Source organism: Nothobranchius furzeri, chromosome 8 (genome assembly GCF_043380555.1).
Source record: "Nothobranchius furzeri strain GRZ-AD chromosome 8, NfurGRZ-RIMD1, whole genome shotgun sequence".
Lineage (NCBI taxonomy): Eukaryota > Metazoa > Chordata > Actinopteri > Cyprinodontiformes > Nothobranchiidae > Nothobranchius > Nothobranchius furzeri.
In genome coordinates this window covers 73,133,735-73,155,818 of record NC_091748.1, presented here as the reverse complement: position 1 = coordinate 73,155,818, position 22,084 = coordinate 73,133,735, and the positions used below count along the sequence as shown (strand labels likewise).

Here is a 22,084-nt window from a genome sequence, read left to right as displayed (position 1 = left end):
AAATAAACCTGCTCACTGCGACAATCATGATATCAGTGTGAAGCGAAAAATGCAGAGAATGGGTCAAAAAGAACTGTAAAAAATGTTGAGTTCCACTTGGCTCATTAAATTAAATGTGTGTGTGTGAGTGTGCACGTGTGTGTGTGTGTGTGTGCGCGCACGCGTGTGCATGTGTGTGTGTGTGTGTGTGTGTACAAGTGTGTGTGTGCGTGCACATGTGTGTGTGCATGGGTGTACGTGTGTGTGTGTGTGTGTGTGTGTGTGTGTGTGTGTGTGTGTGTGTGCATTTGCGTGTGTGTTCATGTGTGCATGCGTGCGTGCGCATGTGTGTGTGTGCGCTTGCGTATGTCTGTGTGTGTGCGTGTCTGTGCATGTGTGTGTGAGCGTGCACATGTGTGTGTGAGCATGCTCATGTGCGTATGTGTGTGTGTGCGTGGGTGTACGTGTGTGCGTGTGTACGTGCATGTGTGTGTGTGCGCATGTGTGTGTGCGCGTGTGTGTACGTGTGCGTGTGTGTGTGTGTGTGTGTGTGTGTGTGTGTGTGTGTGTGTGTGTGTGCGTGTGAAAGAGATCCTTCTGGCTGCCCTCAGAACAACACTCTCCTGTCTTTGTCCTTCTGTTCCTTTGTATTGTCTGCAGTAGATAACACCCAGACACGTGCATGTGTGTTTATGCATGCGCATGTGTGTGCATGTGTGTGTGTTTTCCTGCACACAATGCAACAAGTCCATCCTGCAGATATGAACGCTAAGATGACTGCATGACCCATAACAGTCACACGAATGATCTTTTCTGCGGATCATTTGATGTTAAACTATTAAAACTCATTTTTATGATCTGAACGTTGCTTTATTACTAAACTCACCATCTGACTTGTTGTTTTTCCAATAATGAACCTTTTAAGTGAGAAGGTGCACTGATCGAAAGGACACCTTGTTTTAGCAGTGCCACCTGGTGTTTGACACAAGGCAAGGGAAAGCCCAAACATCAAGTTAGATAAATGAGCTTTGATTTGACTTTTGGTTTGGTTTTAATATTCTTTTAGAGATACATTTGGTCCAAATTCTGTTCCCACTTTAGTTTTGTGCACTAATACTTGTTGGAGAGACACTATTTTTGTTTTCTATAGTACTTTTAGCCAAACAGACAGGAAAACAAAATTCTAATTCTCTCTTTTTGCAGCTTTAAGGAGCAGAAACTTTCAATGACCCCAACAGTCATCGCTGATAGAAGGCGATCAGTCATAAACAAAGAGCCTCCACACACACTGGCCCAGAAAGAACTTGAACAAGACCTTTGAAAGTTGCTCTCCCGCTTGGCGTTTCACAAACTAAAGACATTTGTTGACCAAGATGTATGAACAGGTAGAGCTCAGTTCTTGGTCGAACGCACAAAAAGTCATAAAGCAGCTGCTGCTGCATCGATAATTTAAGGACAAAGTCTTGATTATAACAACATTTATGAGTTAGTCGCAGAATAAAGAGCCAGAAAAACAAAGTAAAGTCTGAACATTTCCTTTTTGATTGCAAAATGAAATAAATAAATATTCAGCTGAACGTAAAGTTATTTTTAATCAATCAATCTCACAATTATACGTGAAAACCCCCTTTTAAGTGTGTATGTTTGTGCATGCGTGTGTGTGTGAGGGTGGCCTTTCCAGGAAGCTGCACAGTGAGTCAGTGGAGCAATCTATAATCATGTCCTGAATCACCTGAGCGTTCCCAAAATACAATAAGCACAAGGTGAGAAGGGGTGGGGGTTGGAAGGGGCAGCAGACACATGCCGCTGTGCTGAAGCTTCTTAGTTCTGTTGTGAGAGAACTAAATCTGCATCGAAGGGGCTCGGAGGCTGAAGATTGTAAAATTTATGCTCCTCTGATTCATAAACTGTAGGGCAGGGGTCCCCAATCCTGGTCCTGGAGGACCGGTATCCAGCAGGTTTTGTGGTTTTTCTGCTCCAACAGACTTGATTCAGTGGTTGAAACACCTGTGCAGCAGCTCATCAGGCTCTGCAGAAGCCTGTTAATTAGCTGCTGATTGAAATCAGGTGTGTTGAAACAGAGTTCAAACTAAAACATGCAGGATACCAGCCCTCCAGGACCAGGATTGGGGACCCCTGCTGTAGGGTTACAAGATAACGGGAAACAATGTGACAAATTTATCAAATAAATCCTGACATTTACAATGTGAGAAGAGGAAGAAACTAAAAAAAATCTCTAGGGCTTCAAATATCTTGTATCAGGAGGAGAGTTACAGTTCAAACATCCCAATGTTTAACAACATTAAAAACCTGGAGAGGGATTAATTCAGCTTCAGCTTCTTCCTTCTCCTTTTGAAACATGTTAATAACGTAAGATTAATTAATAAATCTTACAATTATAATAATTATTATTGCACATAGTAAAACGAAAGTCCTACCTACTTGCCTGCCTGCCTATCGATCTGCTTACCTACCTACCTACCAACTTACCAATCTATTCATCTATCTATCCATCTACCTACCTACCTACCAACCAACTTACCAATCTATTCATCTATCCATCTATCTACCTACCTACCAACTAACCACCTTACCAATCTATTCATCTGTCCATCTATCTACCTACCTACCTACCAACTTACCAATCTATTCATCTATCCATCTACCTACCTACCTACCTACCAACTTACCAATCTATTCATCTTTCCATCTATCTACCTACCTACCTACCTACCTACCTACCTACCTACCTACCAACTTACCAATCTATTCATCTTTCCATCTATCTACCTACCTACCAACTAACCAACTTACCAATCTATTCATCTATCCATCTATCTACCTACCTACCTACCTACCAACTTACCAATCTATTCATCCATCTATCCATCTACCTACCTACCTACCAACTTACCAATCTATTCATCTATCCATCTATCTACCTACCTACCAACTAACCAACTTACCAATCTATTCATCTGTCCATCTATCTACCTACCTACCTACCAACTTACCAATCTATTCATCTATCCATCTACCTACCTACCTACCAACTAACCAATCTATTCATCTTTCCATCTATCTACCTACCTACCAACTTACCAATCTATTCATCTTTCCATCTATCTACCTACCTACCTACCTACCAACTTACCAATCTATTCATCTATCCATCTACCTACCTACCTACCAACTTACCAATCTATTCATCTTTCCATCTATCTACCTACCTACCAACTAACCAACTTACCAATCTATTTATCTATCCATCTATCTACCTACCTACCTACCTACCAACTTACCAATCTATTCATCTTTCCATCTATCTACCTACCTACCAACTAACCAACTTACCAATCTATTCATCTATCCATCTATCTACCTACCTACCTACCTACCAAATTACCAATCTATTCATCTATCCATCTATCTACCTACCTACCAACTAACCAACTTACCAATCTATTCATCTATCCATCCATCTATCTACCTACCTACCTACCTACCTACCTACCTACCAACTTACCAATCTATTCATCTATCTATCCATCTACCTACCTACCTACCTACCTACCAACTTACCAATCTATTCATCTATTCATCTACCTACCTACCTATCATCTTACCAATCTATTCACCTACCTCCCTACCAACTAACCATTCTATTTATCTACCTACCTACCTACCTACCTACCTACCTACCAACTTACCAATCTATTAATCTATCCATCTATCTACCTACCTACCAACTAACCAACTTACCAGTCTATTCATCTATCCATCTATCTACCTACCTACCTACCTACCTACCTACCTACCAACTTACCAATCCATTCATCTTTCCATCTATCTACCTACCTACCAACTAACCAACTTACCAATCTATTCATCTATCCATCTATCTACCTACCTACCAATTACCAATCTATTCATCTATCCATCTATCTACCTACCTACCAACTAACCAACTCACCAATCTATTCATCTATCCATCTATCTACCTACCTACCTACCAACTTACCAATCTATTCATCTATCCATCTATCTACCTACCTACCAACTAACCAACTTACCAATCTATTCATCTATCCATCTACCTACCTACCTACCTACCTACCTACCTACCTACCTACCTACCTACCTACCTACCTACCAACCAACTTACCAATCTATTCATCTTTCCATCTATCTGCCTACCTACCAACTAACCAACTTACCAATCTATTCATCTATCCATCTACCTACCTACCTACCTACCTACCTACCAACTTACCAATCTATTCATCTATCCATCTATCTACCTACCTACCAACTAACCAACTTACCAATCTATTCATCTATCCATCTACCTACCTACCTACCTACCTACCTACCTACCAACTTACCAATCTATTCATCTATCTACCTACCTACCTACCTACCTACCAACTTACCAATCTATTCATCTATCCATCTATCTACCTACCTACCAACTAACCAACTTACCAATCTATTCATCTATCCATCTACCTACCTACCTACCAACTTACCAATCTATTCATCTATCCATCTACCTACCTACCTACCTACCAACTTACCAATCTATTCATCTATCCATCTATCTACCTACCTACCAACTAACCAACTTACCAATCTATTCATCTATCCATCTATCTACCTACCTACCAACTTACCAATCCATTCATCTTTCCATCTATCTACCTACCTACCAACTAACCAACTTACCAATCTATTCATCTATCCATCTATCTACCTACCTACCATCTAACCAACTTACCAATCTATTCACATATCCATCTATCTACCTACCTACCTACCAACCAACTTACCAATCTATTCATCTTTCCATCTATCTGCCTACCTACCAACTAACCAACTTACCAATCTATTCATCTATCCATCTACCTACCTACCTACCTACCTACCTACCTACCAACTTACCAATCTATTCATCTATCCATCTACCTACCTACCTACCTACCTACCTACCTACCTACCTACCTACGAACTTACCAATCTATTCATCTATCCATCTATCTACCTACCTACCTACCTACCTACCTACCTACCTACCAACTTACCAATCTATTCATCTATCCATCTATCTACCTACCTACCAACTAACCAACTTACCAATCTATTCATCTATCCATCTACCTACCTACCTACCTACCTACCTACCTACCTACCAACTTACCAATCTATTCATCTATCCATCTATCTACCTACCTACCTACCTACCTACCTACCTACCAACTTAACAGGCTATTCATCTATCCATCTATCTATCTACCTACCAACTAACCAACTTACCAATCTATTCATCTATCTACCTACCTACCTACCTACCTACCTACCAACTTACCAATCTATTCATCTATCCATCTACCTACCTACCTACCTACCTACCTACCTACCTACCAACTTACCAATCTATTCATCTATCCATCTATCTACCTACCTACCAACTAACCAACTTACTAATCTATTCATCTATCCATCTACCTACCTACCTACCTACCTACCTACCTACCAATCTATTCATCTATCCATCTATCTATCTATCTACCTACCTACCTACCTACCTACCTACCTACCATCTTAACAATCTATTCACCTACCTACCTACCAACTAACCTACCTATCTACCTACCTACCTACCTACCTACCTATCATCGTACCAATCTATTCACCTACCTACCTACCTACCTACCTACCTACCTACCTATCATCTTACCAATCTATTCACCTACCTACCTACCTACCTACCTACCTACCTACCTACTAACCAATCTATTTATCTACCTACCTACCTACCTACCTACCATCTTACCAATCTATTCACCTACCTACCTACCTACCTACCAATCATCTTACCAATCTATTCACCTACCTACCTACCTACCTACCTACCTACCTACCTACCAACTAACCAATCTATTTATCTACCTACCTACCTACCATCTTACCAATCTATTCACCTACCTACCTACCAATCTATTCATCCATCTATCTATCTATTCATCCATCCATTTATCTATCCATCTACCTACCTACCTACCTACCTACCTATTCATCTATCCATCTACCTACCTACCTACCTACCTATCTATTCATCTATCCATCTACCTACCTACCTACCTACCAACCTACCCATCTATTCATCTATCCAACTACCTACCTACCTATCTGCTTACCTACCAACCTACCTTCCTACCAACCTACTTACTAATCTATTCATCCATCCATCCATCTATCTATTCATCCATCCATCTGTCTATTCTTCCATCCACCTACCTACCTACCTACCTACCTACCTACCTACCTACCTACCAACCAACCAATCTATTCATCCATCCATCCATCTATTCATCCATCTATTCATTCATCCAATCATCAATTCACCCACCTACCCACCTACCCACCCACCTACCCACCTACTCATCCATCCATCTATCCATCTACCTACCTACCTACCTACCTACCTCATTGGTCTAATGGTGTGTCTGAGTCATGGTTGGGGGTGGGACTGTTATGGTAGTGGGTCATTTACAGCTTAGAGAGATCCGCTGCTTCCTTCACGAAGAAATCATCACATTTTAGGCTTCATTCGACCAAAAAAAAAACATTGTTTAAACAAATAAAGTTACAGGACAAAATAAAAGGACCAACAGGTTATAATAAAGGAGACTGAAGAAAATATCATCCTGACAGGGAAACCAGTGCTCCCAGTTTGAACCCAAGAGGAACGTTTCAGCATGCGAGGGATTTTAATCCCAGCTGTTGTTTGGGTTGTAATCTGGTGTTCAGAGGTTCTATAGAATCAAAACAGTTTATTTTCAAATCAGGATGAAAGATGAGAAAAAAATTTACAGTTTGATTCTTAGTTTTAATGGTTTAAACCAGGGCTCACCAACTCTGGACCTCCATGGCTAGCATCCAGCATATGTTAGCTGTTTCTTTGCTCCCGCACACCTGATTGACATGAATGAGTATTTAACAGGCCTGTGGAGAGTTAAGAAAAGGATTAAATTACTCAATTCAGGTGTGGTAGAGCTGGAAAAAAGAAGAGCTGTGATTGAATGAGATAATTTTCACCTTAGACATAATAATTACATTTAAACTCCTGCCTGAATGAAGCTGGTATTTTGATTAACAAACAGACAAGAAACCAACTAAATAAAAGTCTCCAGATTCCAGATCTTTGCATGATCAGAGATGTTCTCCCTCGTTCTCCAGTGGAAACGGTGCACTAAACGCTCTCAGCCTCCTCTGTATCCCCCTCATTCCATGGACTCCTGATCTTCTTCCTCCCTCTGTCCTCCTCCTCTACTCCCCAATCCCCCCAGTGGTTCTGTATATAAACACACACTCGTGTTCCCATGTGTGCACACCCCCGATCAGAAAAAGTGTGTGATGCAGACAGATAAACACGCAAAGCACTCCACATTCCTCTGGTTGCATCCCGTTTCTACTGAGATCGGCAATTTATTGGGCAAAAATGAAAATCTGACTCATATGAGTACATTTCTGCAGATCACCAATGTCAGCTGATCCAAAATATTAATAATAATATTAATAAATACGGGAGGAATGGAAGAGAATGTTTATGGAGCGCGTCACTGAGGGATATTGGACAAAAAACCCGAAGAGAAGTTAGATGAACGGTTGGACATAGATGAGTAGAAGAAGAAGAAACTTTTTTTACGTAGCACCTCTCAATAAAAAACTCATGAGATTCTTCAAATGACTAGAAATAAATATATAAAAACAATATCACAATAGAAAAACTTAGGTTGAAAAATGTGAAGGACATAAAGCCATTATAAAGAAAAAGGTAATTATGGGACCCTGAGAAAGACTAAATTGATAGAAACAGCAGCATAAAGAGACGGTGGTCATGAAGAATCAGCAGGAAGTCAAACCAAAGCATGAACAGGTGAGTCTTCAGCTGCTTTTTAAAGGAGACCACTGAGTCCACTGATCTCAGGCTCAGGGAGAGAGAGGTCCAGAGTCTGGGGGCCACAGCAGCAAATGATCTGTCACCTTTGGTATTTAGCCTGGTGCTGCACAACCAGTAGGCTTTGGTCACTGGACCTCAGGGACCTGCTGGGAGTGTAGGGACTGAGAAGATCACCAATGTATGATGGTGCTTGTCCATTTAAGGCCCTAAAAGCCAGTCACACATAGCAGTTTCCTGCTCCTCCACCCTACTGGTTGAAAGTGGAATTACAACTGTCGTAAACAACCCTGCAGCAGCTAGAGCTAACAACGAGCCATGAGCCAATTTATACTTCTCCGTCAGCTCCATGAGGGTGAGAGAGACATGCACGGACAGACAGAGATGTTTTGCTCTCCGACTTCTCCATAGGACGAATAAATGCGTCGCGTGCATCAGTCCTGATGCAAGAAGTAAAAATTAGGCTTAATACTACAATAAACCATGAAATAAAACCATGAAGTAAAACGATACACACTGTTGGACAAAAGTCCAGCAGCAATAAAGCCAGGTCACCATCAGTCCGTGACATTATAGCCTCCTTTAGCTCCCTCAAAATATAGGCCGTGCCGACGTTCACTGTGGTTTTAGCTCATAGCTTTGCCTCCAAAGATATTACTTTCTCACTTTTACTTTCAGGGTCTGCCCTGATGCCAACAATATATATATATATATATATATATATATATATATATATATATATATATATATATGTATATATATAGCCAATCAGCAAAATTAAAATGCCGTAAAGCAAGTAAAGAGCGCCCCCTAGAGCACTTACCCACTCCAAAAATCTGTTTAGTGATAATTATGGTCAGCAGAGGACTGCAGAGGTGTGTCAAATATGAAACTGGTCAAGCTTCTAACCTAATCATCACTAATGCTACTTTGAAATGTAATAAGTTGAAATGTATTTAAATTTTAAGTGGCTTTTTAAATGCATTAGTTATATTTCCGAATGAATACAATCGATATGTAAACCTGAAGAAGAATTACTCCAACATTTGGTATTTCTTTGCAGAATGGAAAGGGTAATGATTAGCATTAGCATTTCTTTGCAACAAAAACACATGATAAAATAATTCTCCTTCCCTGAATTGAGCTGCTAATCAAATACCTTTAACACTTAAACCACTAGAGGCCTAAAAACAGCAGCAGTTTGTAAAAAAAATTAAAGTATCAAAAGGTTACTGCAAAAAATCCCAGATGTATGAGTTATTCATATATACCTGTATAGGGATCAGTCTAATTCTGGGAACTGGATATTCTCCGACCTGACATGTGAGAGATAAGCGCAGAACACTGACAGCACATCTGGTGTTACTGATACACTCAGACAGAAACAAGGAAATGTTGATAGTAAACTCAGTATTACCTCTAGGTCACGTAGGCATCGATGAGAATTTACTTCTTCATCTTGAATGATGGCAACATGAGTCACCCAACGTATGTGGGTGGAGGAATACAACATCTTTGTGTGAACAAGTAAAGATAAACTCCAGACATGATTTCACCACGTGGGAACCATCTGAATTAGACTGCAGGTGGTTTTAAATTCCTCACATACATCTGAATCTCTGTAATCTGTCAAACACATAAAAAACACAAATGCATGCATCAGATTTAATTAGTTGGATACTTATTCAAGGAAAAAATACTGTTTTTACATTTAGAGAACAGAGCAGGCCAAAATCTTGACTTTCTTTGCTTTAAATAGCTTATTGGGGGAGAATGTATTCTGTTAGCAGCATCATGTCCATCTAAGACAAACAGAAGTTTTATATGATCTGCTACAGTCCCTCCCACACATCTACAAGCACGAATATGAATCAAAATATTATGTAAATGTCGTTCTCTGGGCTGCACAGTGGTGCAGTGGTTACAGCTGGTTTATTGCAGTTCTGGGTTTGCATCCCAAACTGGGGTATTTCTGCCAGGAGCTTGCATCTTCTCCCCGTGCATGCGTGGGTTTTCTGCAGGTGCTCCGGCTTCCTCCCACCATCCAAAAACATGACTGTCAGGTTGATTGGTCCGTCTCAGTTGTCCTTCGGTGTGAGTGTGTGTGTGCACGGTTGTTTGTCCTGTGTGTCTCTGCATTACCCTGTGATGGACTGGCAACCTGTCCAGGGTGTACCCCACCTGCTTGCCCCGAAGACTGCTGGAGATGGGCACCAGCCCCCCGCGACCCTGCATGGACAAGTGGGTATAGAACATGGATGGATGCGTTTTTATTAGATATAATTAAAGCTCAAAGTTGATATTTAGGGGTGTGTCCATTTAATTGACAGGTAGTAGATGAGCCGTCAGCCTTAGCGCTAGCGCTAGGGCTTCCTCCAGGGAAGCCCTCAGCCTCACGCTAAAAATGTTAAAGCCTTGAAGGCAGAGGGTTAGGGTTGCTTTGAGTTGCTCTAACGCAGTTTTCTGGTTGAAAGCGCCTGCCAACCTCCATTAGCTTCAATTAGCTCGTAGCTACATGGGCTCAGAATGTGATGGGTGTCAATCATTCACCCTCACAGCCTCACTCTCTCCTCCATTTTTCAGGTGTAGTGTTGGTCGTCATAAGTTAAATAAGTAATTAGTTATATTTACAAATTACTTTTTCCAAAAAGTAACTGTATTAGTAACTCAGTTACCACATTGTATAGGTAATTAGCTACCTAGCAACACGTTACTTTTATGTTCTATAATGCAATTACATTCTATAATTTCTATACCACCAAAGATTTTTATAACTGAATGATCCTTACCATAACAAACACGTCACATAACTGAAACGTTCATAACTGAAACGTGGGGATAAAAGCTCAGATAGGTAGCTTGGAGCCTGGTTGTTAAGAGCTCTATAGGTCAGGACTAAAACTTTAAACTGTATTCTATATTCTACCGGGAGCCAGTGGAGGGACTGTAAAACTGGAGTGATGTGAGCTCGTCTGCTGGATTTGGTTAGGAGTCTGGCTGCTGCATTTTGGATGGCTTGAAGGCGTGAGAGGGAGGTTTTGCTGAGACCAGTAAAAAGAGCATTACAGTAGTCTAAGTGTGATGACACAAAGGCATGGATGTTTTTTTTCCAGATCTGCAGTAGAAACCAGTTTACGAACTTTTGAAATGTTTCTCAGTTGAAAGAAACAAGAGCGGGAGATGGTTTTGACGTGCGAGTCCAAACTTAAAACTGGATCAAATATAACTCCCAGGTTTCTAATGTTGGCCTTGGCTGATGGGCAAAAAGCGACAATTTCTTGCTCGATTTTTGGCTGAAGTTTCAGGGGTTCAGCGATCAGGGTTACTGTCTTGTTAGCATTGAGGACAAGAAAGTTGCTGGACAGCCAGTTACTGATCTGGGTCAGGCAGAGTACAAGGGTGGCCAGCCTGTCCAACTGGTGTGGCATAAAGGACATGTAGAGCTGTATATCATCAGCATAGATGTGGTAGGAGATGTCTGGGAAAGACTGAATGATGCAAGCTAGCGGAAGAATATAGAATGCGAATAGTAGAGGCCCTAGGACTGAGCCTTGTGGGACCCCGCAAGTTAGAGAGGCAGTATCTGAAGAGAAGGTTTCGGACTTCACTGTGAATGTTCTGTTGGTGAGATAAGAAGACAGCCAGTCTAGAGCAGAACCTGAAATCCCAGCCAGGGCATTTAACCTGTTTAGTAGTACGTTGTGGTCTACAGTGTCAAAAGCTGCACTGAGGTCAAGCAGGACCATGACGGAGCATTTCCCTGCATCAGCAGCCATTAGGAGGTCATTATGCACCCTTACTAAAGCAGTCTCAGTTGAGTGCTGCTTCCACCCATCAGTCCCATCTCTGTAGCAACAGCAGTAAGCAAACATCATCTGAATCTAAAATGCCTGAAGAGTGTGTGAAGCATGAGTGTATGGGGTTTTATCATTTTACCCTGTGATGCATGCATACACACACACACACACACACACACACACACACACACACACACACACACATGCATGTATGCACACATATACACATAGGCACGCATGCACACACACACGCACACACACACATGCATTCATGTACGCACACATACACGCACTCTCACGCACACACACACACACATGCATGCACACACACACACACACACACACACACACACACACACACACACACACACACACACACACACACACACACACACACACACACACACACACACACACACACACACACACACACACACACACACACACACACACACACACACACACACACACACACACACACACACGCATGCTCATGCACACAAATATTTACATTCCAACCATGGAGCCACCTTTGATAGCAAACTGTAATCTGCTAAAGTATTTGGAGATTATACCCACACCACTCTGACAAATTAATATTAATAATGCAACCTAAATTTGTAATAGAAGAGAAAAAATGAGGAGTAAGCTCCCAGTAAATGTTATGCTGCATCACTATGTTAATAAGGTAATAAGTTCTGATAAGTAGCCCGATGCTAACACTATTAGCAATAATGAGATGAGCAGTAATTAGCTGTAATATGGGTGATTCAGCTTATAAACTGTAGTTGTCTGTTATTTAACGAGCCGAAACTACTCTGGGTACCCCTCCTGTTTTTATCCTGTTGCTGCATGCGTTTTATACCTTTTGCTGTTGCTGCTGCTGCCGCTCGGCCAGAATGTCATTGTGAATGTGAATGAGTTCTCAATCAACACACCCCTTGTTAAAAAAGGGTCAGAGATAATTGTGGAAGGGCAGCAGCTGGCATACAGCAGCAGGGCATCAGAGCCAGGACAGGGCCAGATCATGACAAATACAGCTCGTGTAAAAGAATCAGCAGAGTGGACTGCACTTTCAGATGACAGCTGTGAACTGGTGCTAGATAAAGAAACAAATACATCTGCAAATAGTGTTTAAGATTACAGAAGTATATACAATTCCACAAGCCACCTCCAAAAAAAGGGTTTTCTTCATCTGTTGTGTTGCTGAGGCTGCTTTTTTAAAGTGAACTTCATTATCGTATTTTTGTTGCCGACACAAAAGCGATAATGCCCACTAACAGCAGCAGAACGGGCTCGTGCGGGCTGGTGAACAGTGTTGGGCAAGTTACTTCAAATGATAATGATAAATGACCCGCACTTGTATAGCGCCTCTCAGAGTAAGGTCTCCAAAGCGCTTTATACTACAGTGTATCATTCATCCATTCACACACTCATTCACACACTGATGGTGATGAGCTACGATGTAGCCACAGCTGCCCTGGGGCGCACTGACAGAGGAGAGGCTGCCGAGCACAGGCGCCACCGGTCCCTCCGACCAGCAGGCAAGGTGGGTTAAGTGTCTTGCCCAAGGACACAACAGCAGAACCTGCAACCTTCCGATTACTGGACAACCCGCTCAACCTGTTGAGCTACTGCTGCCCCAACTTCAACACTGTAATGCATTATTTATTACTTGTTACCCTCATTTTGAAGTAATTCATTACATTACAATATTACTGATTTTAAAATGTAAGGCATTACACTACTTTTGCATTACTTTAAGTTACTTTCACCAATACAACTTCAATATGAATCTGGTAATCTGATGCTCAGTGAGCTCATGACATACACTCAACAAAAATATAAACGCAACACCTTTGTTTCTGCTCCGATTTTTCATGAGATGGACTTAAAGGCGACGGTGGCACAGGAGTTAAGTGCTCGCCTCGCAATCGGAAGGTCGCAGGTTCGAGATCCGCTCAGTCTGTCGCTGTCGTTGTGTCCTTGGGCAAGACACTTAACCCACATTGCCTGCTGGTGGTGGTCGGAGGGACCGGTGGCGCCAGTGCTCGGCAGCCTCGCCTCTGTCAGTGCGCCCCAGGGCAGCTGTGGCTACATTGTAGCTCATCCCCACCAGTGTGTGAATGTGTGTGTGAATGGGTGAATGACTGATTGTGTTGTAAAGCAACTTGGGGGGTTCCAGGACTCTAGAAGGCGCTATATCAAATACAGGCCATTTACCATTTAAAGATCTAAAATTCATTCCAGACACACAATATTACCATATCTCTCAAGCATCGTTCACAAATCAGTCTAAATGTGTGATAGTGAGCACCTGTGCTTTGCTGAGATAATCCATCCCACCTCACAGGTGTGCCACATCAAGATGCTGATCTGACGTCATGAGAAGTGCACAGGTGTACCTTAGACTGCCCACAATATATCAATATATCAATAGATCAAGTTCTATTTTTTCTGCGAGCCGCTTCTAGGACATGTCAATTTCCGCAGTTAACATAGTGCGAGACAGGAATCCACACGGTTTCAGTGTAAATTCCCCGGTTATTTTCAAAATAAAATGCAACGTTGCGATGTTATATATAACTCATGTCAGTACGTGTGACCGAACGGCTTTGTTTACCACCAGTTTTTTTCGAGAAGTGCAACAGTGAGATTCCTCGCGGGGGTTGTGATCTCTCGATGAGGAAGGTGTCCGAAGACTCGAGGGATTTTAGAATCTCTCAAGTACAGCGAGGCGCAGCGAGGAAGCCGTGCCGCGGCCAAGACTCTCCCGGTGTGAAAAGCACCGCTTTGAAGTTCGCGAGTGAGCCGCTCCGCTGCCGTTCCGTTCCACTGATGCTTGCAGTGTGAAACCGGGGTAACGCTATTGGTAAGTTCTGGTCGACGCTCAGTTTCCTATTGCACAGAGCTCTGCGGGCTGGGGGCGAGCTTAGCAAAAAAAAAAAAAAGACGTATTGCTTATATTATATCATATCACAGTACATGATAAGATAACTGCTTTAACGGATTTCTGACAAATCATACATAATTTCTGAAAGAGGAAAACTCTGGAAAGCAGCAAGCAGAAAGTGCTGCTGTATTTAGCAGTACATGATCACACACATAATATTGAGTAAGCACACTTTTGTGCTAAAATATCAAATATGCCCATGTCATCAACAAGTCAACAGATGCAAGTCGATTCAAGTCGCAAGTCACTGGCGTTCAAGTCCGAGTCAAGTCGTAAGTCTTTATAGATTTTATCAAGTCAAGTCAGAAGTCATTAAAATAATGACTCGAGTCCAAGTCATGTGACTCGGATCCACACCTCTGGTTATCACAAAAGGTTTTTATCTATGACACAGATACTTAAAATGCTTTTGGATTTTTTGAAAACACGAAACAATAAATCTAATCTGAACACAACTCGTGTCAAACAAGCTGTAAGTGGAAGGCGTTTATACTCCAATCTATTTTTGTTTTTAAAGTCGCTTCAGCCACCACGAGCTTGCAAATTACTGGGTTGACTGTGAGATACGAGGAGACTTTTTATAGCCCTTGCTTCCTTCAACAGCTTCTGAAAAATGTTCAGCTCGGCCAAGACAGACAGAGCGGTTTTTGAGGTGACGCAGTGCATGCATTGCATTGTTCGAATGGTAAACTGCCCTCTTGAGCATGTAAGCCTTTAATTCTTCATGCTAGGAGCTGTGCCAACTGAAATGATTTGCTAAGTAATTTGGCCTAGAACAGTGTCACACATGACTTTAGTCACCAACACCAAGATTTCAGAGTGTTATGTACCGGAAACTGAACAAACAAAGCAGTATGTGTCACCTGGACAGAACGGTGCTGAAATCTGCAGAGAGAGAGAGAGTGTGTGTGTGTGTGTGTGTGTGTGGCGCTGTCCTCAGCTGGCCGCCGCCCTCCCACCAGCAGACCCCTGAGGCACAAACAAGTCCTTACAGGACACTGAGGTCATCTTTCTTGGTCTTTCCATTTAATTTTGGAGCAAACAGAAGGTCAGAATCTGGTGAAACAAAAACCTCGAAGAGAAAAGGTGGTCATCAACAAAGCGTGTACCTCTCCTCTTCTCTCGCTCCTGGAGGAGGTGCAGAGATGTAAGAAGGTGCAGGCGGTGGAGGTGATTGTGGACCCCAAGCTCCAAAAGGTCATATTCTGAGAGATGGAGGAGGTCCTGGAAAACATTACAAACATAAAATCAATCAGAAGCAGCATTTTACATTTAACCAGATGACAGAAATTCCAAAGAATGGCTAATCAACACATTAGTGCATCTACTTTCTGTGTTTAAAGACCAAGTTCACTCAATTTTTTTCAACACTTGCAGTGGTCTCTAGTATAAATGAATGCTTTGTGAGTGAATCACTGTGGGGAAAAAGGTGACTCTACTACTGACTCGGTTAATTTGCAACACTGATGTTTTACGTCCACAAGTAATGCTGTCACGTTGCGAGCCAGGAGGAGGTTAGGACCCAAGATGCAGAAACCCAGGGCGACACAAAGGCAGGAGCGAAGTAAAACGTAAAACCCTTTATTTAGAAATAACTGTCCAAAAACCAAAAATCCAAGAAGGGGCAGGAAGCCCAGATCCAAATGTCCAAAAGTCCAAAAGAGCAATATCCAAGAGACCTAGAGAAAAAACCAAATACCTAGAGACCTAGAGGGGGGAACGAGACAACGCTGACACAAACAACAATGAACCGACAACACAATGAGACACAGACAGGGTTATATACACAAGGGCTGGGTGATTAGGGAATTGTGCACAGGTGAGACTGATAAACAGAGGAGGAGCACAACGGAGCAGGGGAGGAAACCAGACCTAAAAATGGGGAAGGGAGCAAAATGAACTAAAGGGAGAACGTAAGGGAAACCTAGAGAGAACCTGGAGGGGGCTGGGGAACCACGGGGACACAGAAACCTATGGGGAACACCTAAGGGAAAAAAACCTGGAGTGGGCTGGGGAACACAAGGAGGCACATGAGGAGGGATGCAGACAAGGAGACACATGAGGAACACAAGAAGACACATAAGGGGAACCTAGAGAGGACTGGAGAACACAAGGAGACACATGAGGAACACAAGAAGACACATAAGGGGAACCTAGAGAGGACTGGAGAACACAAGGAGACACATGAGGAACACAAGAAGACACATAAGGGGAACCTAGAGAGGACTGGAGAACACAAGGAGACACATGAGGGAGACGCAGAACATGACAGGGACTCTGGAGGAGGACTGAGGGAGTATGGAGGATGAGGATGAGACGGGGCACTCTGCAGGAGGGGACTCTGGAGACGGGGCACTCTGCAGGAGGGGACTCTGGAGACAGGGACTCTGCAGAAGGGGACTCTGGAGACAGGGACTCTGCAGGAGGGGACGTTGGGGGTGATTGCAGGGTTGCTTTTTCTATGTGAGAATTTGGAGGTGTGGTGTGAGAGTGTGTGAAGGAGGTCAGAAGCGTGTATCTCACGCTCAATGCGTGAGAGCTGGCCACCCTGCTGAAGGAGTTCTGCCTTGTTGTGAAGATTCCAATGCTAACGGTTAGCTTCTACACACTGAGACGTGCTCTGCTCTCTCCTGGATGCTAAATAGACAACAGCCTTCTTCATTGCGAGCCAAGATGGGTGAGTCCATGAATGCTGATCTTCAGTGTGACGTAGATCTGAGTGGCTTTTTCTGACTTGAGTGTTTCCCTGCTTATGTTATGTCTGTGGCTAACGCAGGAAATAGGAGTAGATGTTCATGTCTGCACGAGAAACTGAGAGTGATGGGGCATATTTGAAAAATAACAAGTAATAAGTGGTTTCTAAGTGATTTTGCACTTTAAAGAACTCCCTGAGCTGCATTTCCAAAAATAAAACTAACTACAACAAACACACGGGCCACAGTAGCATCTAACTAAAGGGAAACTAGGTTTATTTAGAAGAACCAGAATGTATAGTTTCCCCCACAGAGTTAAAGAAGACTTCCTTTGGACAGATGGTTAACGCCTCTATGCAGGAACTATACCAAAAACAATAAAAAGGTCAGAACTTTGGAATGAATACATTTAATTATTTGTAGCTGTGTGTTTTTCATTTTCTCAGATTTAGAAGGATGGGTCTTCATTTAGACGGATTTTTGTTCAGTGACCCTGAAGAGTGAGACAACAAGCTTTGACCGTGTAGCCTGAGCTACGGTTAACCTTTGCACCCTTTAAAGTGACAGTGTGTAGTTTCGTTGGCGATAGGGGGCAGTAGATACCTAAATCATTGCAAGCAAGCATCATTTTTGTGTTCAAGTAAGAACTTACCAACGGATGGCCATTAGGGTCAAAAATCTTTGAGAGTGCATCCTCCGGCAAAATAACAAATATCAGATTCCCTTTTATCAACTGCAGTGAGTGAAGAGGTAAATGTGTAAAGAACAATGTTTATTAATGCTGAAAGTTTTGTAACCGTTTGTTACAAATCAGTAAACGCATTCTGTCCTCACGGGCTTCCGTAGAAGGAAACATGGCATCCAATATGGCGCTGCCCAGAGACTTGGGGTGTTTTTCAATGCCAAGGAACCTTGCCTTGATGTCTTGGCCCAGCCCCGGTTGCCTAGGAGATACGTCATCGGGAGCCGCCAAGACGTGTTCCAATGTTCATGTTCTACCGAGGCATGTGTTCGCCGTTTGTTAGCCGTTTAGCTAGCTGAGCAAGGATAGACGGGAGGTGTCTTGTAGCCTAGCCTTGGTCAAGAATTACCCAGAATACACCGCAGTATTTTCAAAAGGATGGCGGATCAGAAGCCGGCAACTACTTCGGGGGCAATTTTCAAGTTTAAATGTAAGTCAACTAATTAAAAATGTTTTTTAGATCCAAAGAAGTTATCTGTGGTTGGTTAGTTGCTTAGTAGCTACAGCTTCGATGGCTAGCGGATAATAACTCACTTACATTTTTAGTTTAATAAACATATACACAATTTAAAAAGTAAAGGGCTCGTTACTTATTTATATTGAAACTAATACTTATGAAATATAACGTTATCACGTGTCACGTGACGTTACGTGACCGTCGTGGAAGCCGCGGTCACGTGATGCAAGTCTGTTCCATTTAACTGTTTTCTTTGACCAAGGAAGGACCGTGTCCTCATAAGCAAGGAGCCTGGCCTCACAAGGCCAGATGCTTTGACATTGAGAAACACCCTTAGACCCGCTTCCATGTATTTTGGATGCAATTTTTTGGATGCAAAGTCCAACTTTGTCATGTGCTTTACATAAAACCTCATACCTGACTTACTGCACTTTCCCACTAAACTAGGTAAATTCCATGTTGACTTGACATTTTGCCAGTTTATTTAAAACAAAGAAAATGTTGTTATTAAGTTTGTTCTAGCTAGAAACCGAAGAACAGCCTTTAGTATTTAACTGAATCAAAAACCACGTGACGTGGTTTGGAAATTGGGCAAAAGTCCATCTAGACAGATCAGTGGCTGCAGCAGAGTAAACGAAAAACACCAGTTACCTTCTCAAAAGTGTGCCATCTCACACACACGACTGTTACCAACACGAATGACCTCTAAAGCTGACAGTTACTACAACTGTGTTTGCTAATGTGACGAATCACACCAAAACATGCTCCCAGTGTGTTATCAGGTAAAACTCGGGCATTTCTTCTTGTAGATTCTCAACAATATGACCATTCTTTTGGTTCATCGTAAGCACTGCTGTCTTTAAATGCACGTGCTAACAGCAAAGGGACCCATGAGTATAAACACCAGTGGCGGCTGGTGTTTTCTTGGTAGAGCTATATGTGAAATAGACTTTTAGTCCATTATAAAGTATTAAAAACGAACTGTTGAAACATGACTACAATTCCAAAACAATCATTTCACCTCATCTCAATAAGCAGTTTTACAAAGTTGTTTTCAAATTTACAGATAGACTAGGAGGCCTAAGTCACGCCCATCTACACCCAGACCCTGGGTCCCCAACTGCCAAAAAAAGGTATGGGAGTCTATGAGGGGATACGTTACTTTCTGATCTTGTTTGATATGTGCTGTTGATTTCACAAATCCGTGGAGTTTAGACACATTTTCATGCCGAGAAAGCACTCGTTTTTGAACAGTGACAAAAGTCTATCTTAGGTTTTGGGTGAAAACACATGGGACTACAATTGTTTGTCTCACCAATATGACATCACTGAACCAGACATGGACAAGAGGAGACGTTTAGTTTAATAAGCTTTGAATCCTTCTTCCAGGGCAAAACCATCAGCATTAAACAAGGAGAAAACCACTATAAATCTGGCCATGCGGTAGGTAGCAGCTATGCTGGGGGAGACGAGAATCTGCTGCGACGTCATTTATGCGACGTCTGATTAGTAGTCCTTTTAATTACAAAAGTTTAAAAGCTAAAAAGGCAACTTGGTTTAGAACATGGCTTTCACTTACATTCATTTTTTCTTTGTTCCGGGGACCCACGAGCCGACCGGAAGGGGAAGAGACTTAAGAGACCCTATAATTAATCCTCAAATACATGCACAAGCTTACTGTGTGCGCCTTTGAGAGCAACTGCTCTGTAAATCATTTCCATTATTGTTTTTTACAGTGGTCCCTTATCACGCAGTTACGTTCTAAAAATCCATCCATCCATTTTCTGAACCCGCTTGTCCACGTGGGGTCGCAGGGGGGCTGGTGCCTATCTCCAGTGGTCAATGGGCAATCAGGCGGGGTACAACCTGGACAGTGTGCCAGTCCATCGCAGGGCAACACAGAGATACACAGGACAAACAAACACACGCACTCACACTTAATGACAATTTAGATGGACAAATTAACCTAACAGTCATGTTTTTGGACTGTGGGAAGAAGCTGGAGTACCCGCAGAGAACCCACGCATGCACAGGGAGAACATGCTAACTCCATGCAGAAAGATCCCAGGCTGGGAATCAAACCCAGGACCTTCGTGCTGCAAGGCAACAGCTCTAACCACTGCACCACGGTGCAGCCTCGTTCTAAAAATAACTCACAAAATTTTACAAATATTTTAAGGCTGTAAAAGCCCATCCCTACACACTTTATAAACTTTTCTCAGACAGGCATTAACATTTTCACACTTTTCTCTCTTGTTCAAACACTCTCAGAGCCCTAATCATGACGCACGACACAATGAGCTGTACTAAAAAGGAAGCAAAAGTCTTCTAACGGTAAGAATTCTTTTCAGGTGGTTTTATCAATTTTCCCTTAACTAATTAACCAAAGTGAGCTCCTGAACCCTTTTATGGGCGGCCTGAATGTTTTTCCTTAAACACACCGCTAGAACACAGACGTATATTATGGCCATAGCGGCACAAAAACAAAAATGCTTATTTTTTATTTCGTTCGCATATCTTTTCAATTTTCTGATTGGATTTTCATTAATGTCAGTCATTATTATCGCCTTTTATTTATTGATGGGAAAAAAAAGTCGTCCACAAAACAGCGAAGCCACGAAGGGTGAACTGCGTTATAGCGAAGGACTGCTGTATTTCCATGTTTGTTTGTTTGTTTTTTGTCCATAAAAAGCTATCTATGGACCATAGATAGTTTTCCAGTTTGAGTTTCAAGTCTCCAGCAGCCTGTGTGTCAAGTAATAATTTGCTAAAAGCACAATACTCAGCTCTACCAGTCGGTGGTGGAGTGAATAAGATATCATGTCTTCAATATTGTAATCCCGTGAAATGAGAACACGTAAAGCCATCTCACAACAACTGCTACATCACATTTTCAGCTCTTTTTATATAAACCAACAGAGTGTGAATGAGCAGGGCATTGAGCATGAGACACACGCATTTGACCCTCTTCACACACTCACGCCCCACTCTCAATGTTGGCAAAATGAGGCAGTGAGAGAGAGGAAAAAGAAGATTCAGCATCTTCTAGTATGCTAACTATCTATTTTCTGTAGCAGGGGTCCTGTTGGCCAGCACCCCAAAGGTGTAAATTCACCAATACTGACTGGCTCTAAATTTTCCAGTTCTCCCTAGCAACCAAATGTGATTGGCTGTTTTGTTGCAGCTCAGGGTACTTTTCCCAGCGCCCCAGGAGTGATATTAATAAGTCTGATGGAGGAAAATTACTGTTTAATTGGAGACAGCTGGTCAAAATGACATTTAAATAATTCATGTTGTATGTACAGTAGGCACACACACACATTCATAGTAAATATATGAATATATATTGCATTTTTCTTTACTTTTTTCTCCTTTCAAGTCAAGAAAAATGTTAGCAAGCATGCAGGCCTGCATCCCAAAGTAATACAACTCAAAATGTCACACTTACAGAAAAGAATACTACACTTGTAACAGCGAGCATTTAAAAATATACATAGAAACTG

At 42.2% G+C, this 22,084-nt stretch overlaps 1 protein-coding gene across 1 annotated transcript in view; it reads right to left on the bottom strand.

Moving 5' to 3' along the window:
• Window positions 1–22,084, bottom strand: part of bcar3 (BCAR3 adaptor protein, NSP family member) — an 89,351-nt gene that overhangs the window by 44,905 nt on the left and 22,362 nt on the right. The window contains exon 3 of the mRNA XM_054752044.2: window positions 15,799–15,913. Within this exon, the coding sequence (XP_054608019.2) occupies window positions 15,799–15,913 (115 nt within the window). The remainder of the gene's footprint in view (window positions 1–15,798; window positions 15,914–22,084) is intronic.